The sequence below is a fragment of the Sesamum indicum genome, linkage group LG3, assembly GCF_000512975.1.
Source record: "Sesamum indicum cultivar Zhongzhi No. 13 linkage group LG3, S_indicum_v1.0, whole genome shotgun sequence".
Classification (NCBI taxonomy): Eukaryota; Viridiplantae; Streptophyta; class Magnoliopsida; order Lamiales; family Pedaliaceae; genus Sesamum; species Sesamum indicum.
Genome location: NC_026147.1, coordinates 9,176,294 through 9,187,209, shown reverse-complemented (window position 1 = coordinate 9,187,209; position 10,916 = coordinate 9,176,294). Strand labels below are relative to the sequence as shown.

The following is a 10,916-nucleotide window of genomic DNA, read 5'->3' as shown; positions in this document are numbered from 1 at the left end:
ATTAAGTATTATGGGCTGCTAATGTGTCAGCCCATAATATATTCACATAAAATGTTAAACTTTACTTTTCATTAACGTTTGAACATGTGATATTCAAGTGAAGAATTATGAGTTTAATTAATTAAGCACTAGATATCCACGAGTAGTTAGTAGTATAAACGATATCTTTACAGGACCCAAGGGGAAATAAATAGAATATTCTCTCACTAAAATGACGTGCATTGTCTAGAATGGTTCGGAGTATTTGTAGCTAGGGCCAAAATTTTCATATTTCTGCCGGTTATGTATTGTGATCTTAACTGTTTAGGTGTTGGGTGATTTGAATCAAGTGCAATCCAAATTGAATGAAAATCCCACAAATCCTTGTCATGTCAAACCCTAATCAAGACTCGAATTCAAAAAGGGGTAAACCCATATTAACCACTTGTTGATCAATAACAATTAAGAAACAAAACGTGATTCACATCAATATTATATTATAAACCCCCAAAATTAGAAAGAAAAAAAGGTGGAAAAATTTCTATTCTGAATTGCACATAAACTCTCTTCTTTTCCCCAACAATTGCAAAAAGAAAAGGGTGTTATGTCGTGATTAACACAACGCAATCTTCTTGGGATCACCAAAAAAGAGGACAAATTCTCTTACCACACTTTATCTTTATTTCTTGCTTTGATATTACTTTTACTAAAGCTGCATTGTCCCTTCTTTCTCACCACCCCCTTTTCAAATTTGTACTTCATTAAGTAACCTCAACATGCTTCCACTTACATGTCCAATACTATTTTTCTCCAACTGTTACAGTTTTGATTTCTCCAATAATGATAATGTTTCAATAGTTCTGCTGTCTTATTTTAGTTCCAAGTTAGTTTTATCAGATTTTCAAAGATGCGGTTGTTAGGTTTGAACAATGTAGGACTATAACAATACATATAAATCAAAGAACGAAAAATCAGGTCAAATCAATCAGACTATTATTTTTTTTGGGACCGAGTTAGGTCCAACACAAATAATATTTTGATGAATGCAGATGGGTCTGAGTCTCAACACTATTTGCTCATGAACATAAGTACGTTCTATTCAAGAAAATGGTGAATAATCAAATAAATTAATATTCATATATATATATATATATATCGTATGATGATAGTATATTAAGATAATTACATTACACTTTTTTAAGATTTGATGTAATTATATATAAATATTATGTAGTTTAAATTTATATATATCTCTAATTTATTTATTATAAATTAAATAAATTAAAATATATATTTCACTATTGTAAAAGTAATTTGGTCTCGTACAAAATAAAGCATTAAATTCTGCTGCCCCTTAAATTGAGTTAGAGCCGTAGAGGGAATAACACAACTGACAACACACGTGTGAATGGCAGAGGTGTAATTTCCATAATGATTGGAGGAGGGGCAGACAATATGTGGGGTATGGTTACAGAGATTGGGCCCCACTGGCGCACGCACGTGTACACGCGGGCGCAGGACAGAATGGGCCAGCTCATCACGTGCGCCCAAAAGTTAAGCTGGGCTTTCAAATAGTGTTTCAGTTGAGACTGCCAGATCAGGTGTGGGCCCCTCTTCCCACCTATAAAATTTAATGTTTTCATTTTTTTTTTCTTTTTCTAATACAAATTGCTTTTTATAGTTTGGACTTTGGAACACTCCAAAGTTTCAAATTCTTAACAAAAGTGCATTTGAATTGATGAATTTTTAATTTTTAATAATAATTTCAGAATATTTTTAAATAAAAATTAAAAACCACAAAATAATGAAGTTGGATTGTTTTAAAAAAATAACTTAATATTTATGACTTTAACAGTAAACTGCCGAAATTGATAGAAAATTACTTATAATTTTTTATTTAAATCAACTTAATTTTTAAATAAATAAAAAATAAAAAGTGTAAATAGAAACATAATTTTAGTAATAACGCGATAAGCTCTTATTTTAAAATCTTGCAAACACCCCCTAAGTCTAAGCTAATTAAACACAAACACTCCATGAGAAAATAAAATGAACCTTTCATCAAGTTTCTATGCCTTTTTTGATATGTATCTAAAGATACATAAATAAAAAATATCTAAACAATTAACCTTAGCCCTGAAATTGTATGATATTCATATGTTGGATCACACTCATATAAAAAAATAGTTTGATATTAATTTTAATGTCATTGAATATTTATATATTTGGAAACAGTTACACGAGCTCGTTATATATAATCTATTCATATTTAGATAGAATAATTTATAATTAGGTCCAAAATGCAAAAATGACGAAATACATTTATGTATTAAATGTCATGTCGGATATTATAATATATTTATTGTGTGATTAATATGTCGTCGGAATGGCCTAGAAAAGAAGGCAAAGATAGGAACCAGAAATTGGGAAGTGCATTGTCCACCATCCCTTTTTTGTTTACCAACACTTAGGGACATATATAAATGCTTAGTAAGAGCTAAGGCTGAGTTCTGAAAGACAGAAAACTATGCATCAATGGATTATTGTCCACTTGCACCCTTTCCCAAAGACATTTTTAGTACAAATAATACAAATACATAATCAATTATTGAACCCAATATTCATGTACATATATATAATAGGAAAAATAATTATATTTTCTTAAAAAAATGAAAATTCAATAATTCAACTCAGATGTAGGAAACCAAAAAAATGGATTTAATTCGTTCCCACAATGTATATAAGAATTAATTATACTTAAACCCCCTCTGAGAATGGAGAATTACACTTTTCTTCAAATTATTTTTGAAACTACACTTACTTCGAGAATTGTCTGTTTAGACCTGATCTCATTTTCTTTAGGGTTTGGATGAAAAATGATGATGTTAGCAGCAAAGAAGAAAAATATAAATTTTTTATCTTACTGCTCATTTAACATTTTTATGTAATAATTTTGTACTTATAAGAGATGTAATGACACTCTATATATGCAAATTGAAGATTTATATATATATATTTTTTAACATCATCATTTTTCGTCCGAACCCTAACAAAAGGGATTTAAGGTGTAAACAATAAATTTTCGGATGGAAGTGCAAGTGTAATTTCAAAAGTTGTTTCGGAGAAACTATAACTTCATATTTTTAAAAAGGGGTCTAAATATATGAATATTGATGACAGTGAATTGTGCATGGTTGGTATGTAGCAATCCCAAGCAGGAAATTGAAAAACAGTGATTGTAACAACTCATTTTGGATTATGAACATATTAATTAATTAGTGAAAGTTGCAGATGAGAAATGGGTCATCCCCAGCCCACCACACCCATCTACATGTAGCCATAGCTGTGCTCTTGCTATTTTGAAAACCAATATAATATATATATATATATATATTATATTTTTTGTAATATTTTTAATATTATAATACCTTTTTTCTCTTATATATAATTCAATATAATTATTGTTCAAGAATTGCAAGTAATGACTTTAAATCTGTTTATGCACACATATTTGTGTTCGACTTCCTCTATCGATGTGGGAGCTCTATCAATATCGTCAGTTGTAAATTATCTTGTAAGTAATCTATTGTCGATCCAAACCATTCAAATATTGTATAATCATATTTATCTATAAATATTACAGGTAGTTTACAACCATCTCTATTGAGATTTGACATAATAATATATCATTTATATATTTTTTTAGAATTGTTTAAAAATATTTTATGAACTAATATGTCCTATGGAATATTTAAATTTTTTTAGAGAGGTAGCTGTAATTTATCCTATATTATATGAATTTATGTGAAAAGTTTTTTAATATTTTCTTTTCTTGTTTTGGTGTTATTTTAATTGATGAACCCTATTTTATTAAAAAAAGAAAAAAGAAAAAAGAAAAGAGGAATTGAGTTGCAGGGATGAAAATTTGTCAAAGTTTCCGGCCAGAATGATTTGTGTAGTACACATTTCCTTAACTGTACCTTTGATTTATGTAAGAGCTTCTTCACATGGGATACATTATTAGCCCAATAAATAATTTTTTATATTTAAAATAATTATAAATTTAAAGTACAGATCAACACATCATATTAAAAAAATAATTTATAAGTATTATCGATACAATAAAAAAAATTAATATTGAAGTGTCACAAAAATCGATAAATATGAGTGAAAATTGTTTATATATATATATTAGTATAAATAATAAAAAAAAAAGGATTAATGAAATCGAAATATTAGCCCATTCCCACTAAGTGGTAACTAATTTTAAAAATGATAGAGAAGATTTAGGTGATGATTATGTAATTAGTCAAACACTTAAAATGAGTTGGTGAGATCTCATCCGTTCATTTTCTGTACGTACTCCCCAACATTCTACAATTTATAAATTAATTGATCATAAAACCACACCTCCTATTCACTAATTATTTCATTTAAAAAGTTACTTTTCCATTAATAAATAATTGTGTTTGTTTTGGGTAATACAAGAAAAATCACATAGGTAGAATTTCTATTTTTTTTTTTTATCATTCTTAATTACATTTATAGTATAAGAATAATTATATCCCCTGATCTATGGTTTATTTACAAAATTATTCATATTTTTTGTATAATTTTAAAAACCATCCCTGAAAACCAAAATGCATGGATAGTTTGTGTAACGATGTTGACGTTTCTAATGGTTGTATATGGTAATTTTTCGAAAAATAAGGTGGTTTGTGCAAATTATATTGATATTTTTTCATGGATGTTTGCATAATTTCTAAAAGACATGAGTAGTTTGTATGAATAGATTATAGATCAGAAAGTGGGGATGCAATGATTCCTAATGTATATATTAATAAAAATGTTTATTGATAAAGCATCCAACGAACAATCATTAAGTGTTGATAATTAATTAATTTGGCAGTTTAATGACAGCTAATTGCTTTCCAAAACCTCGCAACTTTCTTGGAGATACAACGTAATTATAAACTACTATAACATGTCCATATATTAATTTAAAAGAAAGATTCATTTAAATCAAATTCGAAAAAATTCATGAAAATTGTATGCTAGCTGCATAACAATTATATATCATAATTTTTTATTAGATCTATTTTAAAAATACGAAATTATATATGTTTTTATAAGAAGTTTCGAAATTACAGTTACATTTCCGCTAAGAATTTTTTGATCTGCATGCATTAGTAGGTGCGATGTAATTTTTTGAAAAAAAATATAATTTTATATTTTTTAAAAAAACTTTAAATATAAATAACTCCGATAAATATAATAAAATGCGCATAATTTAAATATTGAAAATATATAAAATATCAAATGAAGAAGAGAAAAGAAAGGAAGTAGAGAGTAGAAAAAGTGAATGTGAACAGAAGAATGAGATTAGGATGCAATGGAGCTGCATTCAACTTTTAATGATTAAACACAATTAATAATATCCCAAATTATAGTTATTAACTTGGTGTATATATGTAATGTAATTAAAGGGACCTCATACATACATATATATATATATATAATTTCAAGGCATGCGTGAGGCTTATAACGAAGAAAAGCATAGTTAATTAACAAAGAAAACGTAGTTTGAGTTTTTAATAATGAGAAGATCGTACTTTAACACCTACATGGATCCACCCAACTTTTATTTATTGTGGTTATGAATGAAGCCTATAACACGCTTTCAGTACAACACACTTGATAGGATTGTCTTTTTAGCCTTTTTCTTTCTTCTTTTATATCACGACTTTAATTAGAGCAATCTATTGGTATTAGTATATGTTAGTGTGTGTGTGTGTGTGTGTATTATGAATGATAGGTTAATGAGGATTTGAGGCCTGTTATGATTCTGTGGTCCTCATATCATATCAACAACAACCTCCTCCTTTTTTTTTAAAAAAAAAAATTATAATCTTAATTAATTATTGTTAATCATTTTGTGAGTTTCTTAATTAAGGATCACTCAGAAACTGTGTATAGGAAGAAATATAGAGTAAAAAGTAAATTTAGATACTATCTAATGATTTTTTAAAGAATTAGTTTTTTTTTGGTGTATGATTTAATATATGGGACGTGAGATTCAACATGTTGGATGCGTATTATATCTTACACGATATAGTACAAAATACACAAGAAAATTATGAAAAGAAATGTAGTAATTAGAGATGAAGAGAAGAAATTGGTATTGAGAGAAAGATTGATTATTATTATTATAGAAGACAAGAATGAATGAGAGATGCATGAATAGGAATAGGAATAGGAATAGGAATAGGAAAACCAGAGCTCATCATTTCCACTGTTGTTTCCGTTTACTATCTCACTAATTTCCCCAACCAACACAAAACATCTAACCATAGATTTCATGTCACAAGCTTTTGGGGACAAACCCAAACCCATTCCACACCAATAAATTCTATTCAATTAATAACAAATCAAATCTAATTACAAACACATTATATTATAAATCTCTTGAAATAACAATTGTAATTAATGAATTAATTAATTGCCTCCATCTTCAACCCCATTAATTACAAATTCAACAAAAAGCCTAATCTTTCTCTCTTCTCTCACACACACGCAATCTATCGGAGAAGATTTTGGCTTTACTTTTCAGATAGTAATAATAGAATTGGGAAAAATAAAAAATAAAAAAATCATTAACAAATGCAGTGCAGTGCAGTGCAGGTGTTCTAAATCTTATTACTCAACACTCAAAATTTATGCATCTTTACTACAACAGATCAAATGTAATTAAGATGGAAGCAAAATTAGAATGAAAATATTATTAAGAGAGAAATTTCATTTCTCTTGATATGTAAATTAACCCCCACACCTGCGCACAGTTACTTGTAATGAAAATACAACAAAACTTACAAATTAATACTCTTAATATTATATATATATATTTGTTGGTCATATATAATTAATTAATTAATACAAAATCAAGCCATTTGCAATAGCTCGATTTGTGTGGAGATGAGTCGTCTCGTAAACTGGCAATTCTTCTCCGTACCGCTCCATTCCGATGGCTGAAAGATTATCCAACTCGAACAAATCTGAACTTGCGTAACTCGCCGTATCTTCTATTTCTTCCTTCTCCTCTTCTTCATCCATATCTAGGTTTTTCACATCGAATGCTGGTTCATGTTCGTACCCAACTTTATGATTTTTCCGCTGGTAATTCCTTAGTAAATCTCTCGCCACCTCCTCTACTCGCCGATTTTTCTCCATTACATGGACCATCAGCTCTTCCTTGATCACTGTTCGGATGCTGTTCATGTGCTTGTTCTTGGCCACCTCGTAATTTGAAGCTTGTTTTCTGTTGTTGTTTGACTCGTGTACTGATTTTTGGCCACATGGCTGGCAGTCCTCGTCCACGATCACGCTCACCGGGGAAAAGCGGACGGATCTCTTTGTCCCGGCGGAGGATTTTCCTCTCGAAGACGGCGTTTTGCTGAGACAGGATCTCGAGAATGAGGAAGCCGACGAACAGGTGGAAGCGTTGGTGGATTTTAATGACGGAGAATCAATATCTCCATTACCAGCGATTTTAGGTTTCTTCAGATTTCCTCCGGTGAAGAGAGAGTTCAAAAAGCCGGCGAGCTTGCTTCCGGGAGAAATTGGCTGCTTTACCTTCTTCAAATCGCCGTAGATTTTCAGTGCGCGCGATTTCGTCTTCGAAAATCCGCCTTCATTCTTCGGCTTCTGCTCCAATTCGTCCCCGAGACCACGTCTATCGCGTCTGTTGAACTCCAAATCGCGATGGTTTTTACCGAGTTTCTCCTTGTCAAACCCCAAACCTCCAGTCCGAACCGGCTTCGGCCTCTGCACCGGAAACGATTCCGCTTCCGAGGAGGAGAAAAAACCGCCGCCGCCGCCGCCACTGCTTGAATCGGGAGAAAACCGCCGCCGCCGCCGCCACTGCTTGAATCGGAGGAACTCGAGCTGGAATGCTCTCGTTCCTTTCGCGGCTTCTTCGTCTGCAAATCAGATTTTCTCCGTACGACAACCTTCTCACTCACCTTCTTCTCCATCCACTTCTCGATCATGCAAGCCCGCTGGAAATTCGCCATTTCCTCCTCACTCTTAAACACCCCGCGCACGTTAGCACCACCACCACCAGCAGCCTCAGAACCAAAACTCTGCTTCTTCCTCATGGCTTCCCTGTAAATCACCACTTCCTCCTCTCCCTGATCAATGGAGCGATAAATAGCATCCAGCAGGGTGGAAGAGAAGGACGGATTGTTGGACGAACTCCGGTGAGAATAGTGCGAGATTTCAGTCTCCCGTTTATAACTATACCTCTCCACCATGATTCTTATAAATCAAGAAAAAGGGACGGAAGAAAACTTTACTGTCTGCTTAGAGAGAACCAAAAGCTGCAAGGGGAGAGAGAGTAACTAACAATGGCGGCAAACAGAATCATGTATCAGAAACAGAAACAGAAACAGAAACAGTAGGGCGGTGTTTTGTTGGCATGAGGTGGGGGAATATGGGAACAGTAGAGACAGGAGCACTCATTTGATGATAGCAGAAGGAGAGGACTGTAATCAAAACTTGGAAGCACGCCTGCCTCTGAGAGAGAGAGAGAGAGTGTGTGGGGGTGTGTGTGGTTCTCTCTCTATATACTGGAGGAGGAGTTGGGCGTGAGGTTGGAGGGAAAATAGTGTGGGACAACTTTTATATTTTTGTGTCTTTATCTCTTGCATTAAAAGGTTTTTAATTCAAATTAGGTCAATTTCAATTCAGAATTATTTACATAATAAATAATTTAAATTTCTTTTTTCTTTAGATTGAATTTAAATCATACTTAATAGATTATAGTACAAATAAATATTTGATTTAGTCGATTTTATCACACTAAACACCTATCATATCATATTTTTATGATAATTTTGTGTTTGTACGTTACAAATATCTCTATTGTATGTTAGATCCTTAATTATACACATCTATATATATAGAAAGGAGTGTGATCATCGAATTCATTCAGAGAGTTATCAAAAATTGTTCATATATAATTTAGATGATGGCTGTGTGTTGAAATAATAATGTACTTTTTAGCAAGATAAATATAAGTAATTTAAAAAATAATATTAAATTTCAACTAAGTATAATTAATATGCAAGAAATTCAATGGGTAGGCAACAATTTCAAAATTTTGAGTTGGGGGAGGCATGCACATGCAGGATGATATCATCAATTGGTTTGGGAATATATAGAAATGTTGCAGAGAGAAATACTTAATTTTTTGCTAAAAAAATACGACAAAATAATTATGTATTATATAAAATTTGAATTTTGATACTTTTGTCATTTCATTTTCAAAAAATTACTCTTGAAAAAGGGCCAAAAAAAAAAAATAGAAATCTTGGATCCCTTACTTTAATTAAAAGCAAGTATTAAAGTATATGAATTTTTATATATTTTGGAATATTAATTCCTTTCAAAAAGATGGAAAGAGCTGTGCAGAATTTGAAGCTCATGTAGGAAAAAATTAATGCAGGAAAAATTATTTTTTTCAAGTACGTGATGAGTTCATTTATCTACAATTTTGTAATGTTATATTAAGAAAATAAATTCAAATTCTATCAAACGTATAAATATTTAATCTATTACCATCATATCAATTTTACAAGTTGAGTAGTATTATATATTAAATTCCTAATAATTAATTATTTTATTCTTCATTTTAACAATAAAGATTATATATATATGGGGAGAGAGAAATATTACATTATAGTTAAGATTAACTCAAAGGAAATATTCCAAATTCTAAAGTGTGAACTAATTATGGGCATGCACGTGTACAAGAATATAAAAGAAAAATCGTTAAAAGCACTTTTAGATTATAATATTAAAATAGACTATAAGATGCAATATGAGTTATATTAGAAAACTCATTTTGAGTTTTTTCGTACCTAAATCCCCAAATAGTTGTTAATTAATAAATTAACTGGGTATGATCTAAGTTTTTTTGTAATGTAGCTTGCGACTCAATCGAGGCACAAGATATTATTCACTTTTCGATTTATATGAGCTTTACAATCTTATCCTAAAAATCCACCTACCAAAAAAGTGGATGTCTTGAGATTCTAAGATACTCAAGCTCTTCTTTTATAATTAATATGGTACGTTTCTCTATATTAATTTATAATTAAAACATTTGATTCTAATAAATAACATTTACAAATATAAATAAAAGGGTGATTATATTATTATATAGAAATGCATCTTAACTTTTTTTTTTTTTTCTAAAAAATATATTCGAAAATGTGCATGTGTGAAAGAAGTGGGGACATCACAATAGATTATAAGTATTAACTGTGATAATTATAGATAGTATGATTGCACTCGTGGGCTCTCAACTACCTTTTTCTCTTTGGATGTGATGCAAAGTTCACAAGAATCATCATATATTCTACCCAACCAAATTTTAATCAAGATTTGATTTTGATGGATGATATATATTCAATTAATTAAATAATAAATTCAAAAGTTGTGAGCATTTACAAAGTGAACAATTCCAAATTATAACAACCATATGGACCATATAACAAAAATAAAAATTATCGCAGTTGTAATTACATCTCTAAAGATAATTAATCAAAGAAAATTCGTTAGTCTTTTTTTGTATCTCATCTATTTTTCAATTTGAGAGTTATATATATATGCACATGAGAAAATGAATTTTGAGAAGACAAAATTTTAGATTCGTTTCATATCATATGATGGGGGAACAATGGGCACTAGCTAGAGATTCCACTCATCATCATACCAATACTATCAATTACTTGACATTATGAATCCACAGATGCATGCTACTATATATATACATGCGAGTGGCCATTATGAAATCATATTGAATACACACCATGTTGAGTGTATTGTTATATATATGAAAACAAGAAATTTAAATGATTTTCGTCTCTGAGATGGTG

General features: G+C 30.5%; 1 protein-coding gene across 2 annotated transcripts; it reads right to left on the bottom strand.

Moving 5' to 3' along the window:
- LOC105157791 (protein BIG GRAIN 1-like B) lies at window positions 6,717–8,637 on the bottom strand. 2 transcript variants are annotated; one of them, XM_011074268.2, is made up of 2 exons: window positions 7,875–8,637; window positions 6,717–7,836 (listed from the first exon to the last, which is right to left on the bottom strand). In XM_011074268.2, the coding sequence occupies exons 1-2, from the start codon at window positions 8,286–8,288 to the stop codon at window positions 6,907–6,909; spliced, it is 1,344 nt and encodes a 447-aa protein (XP_011072570.1). In that variant the 5' UTR covers window positions 8,289–8,637; the 3' UTR covers window positions 6,717–6,906. The 2 variants fall into 2 exon arrangements, with proteins under 2 accessions (XP_011072570.1, XP_011072571.1); XM_011074269.2 differs by having other exon boundaries at window positions 6,717–7,871; window positions 7,910–8,637.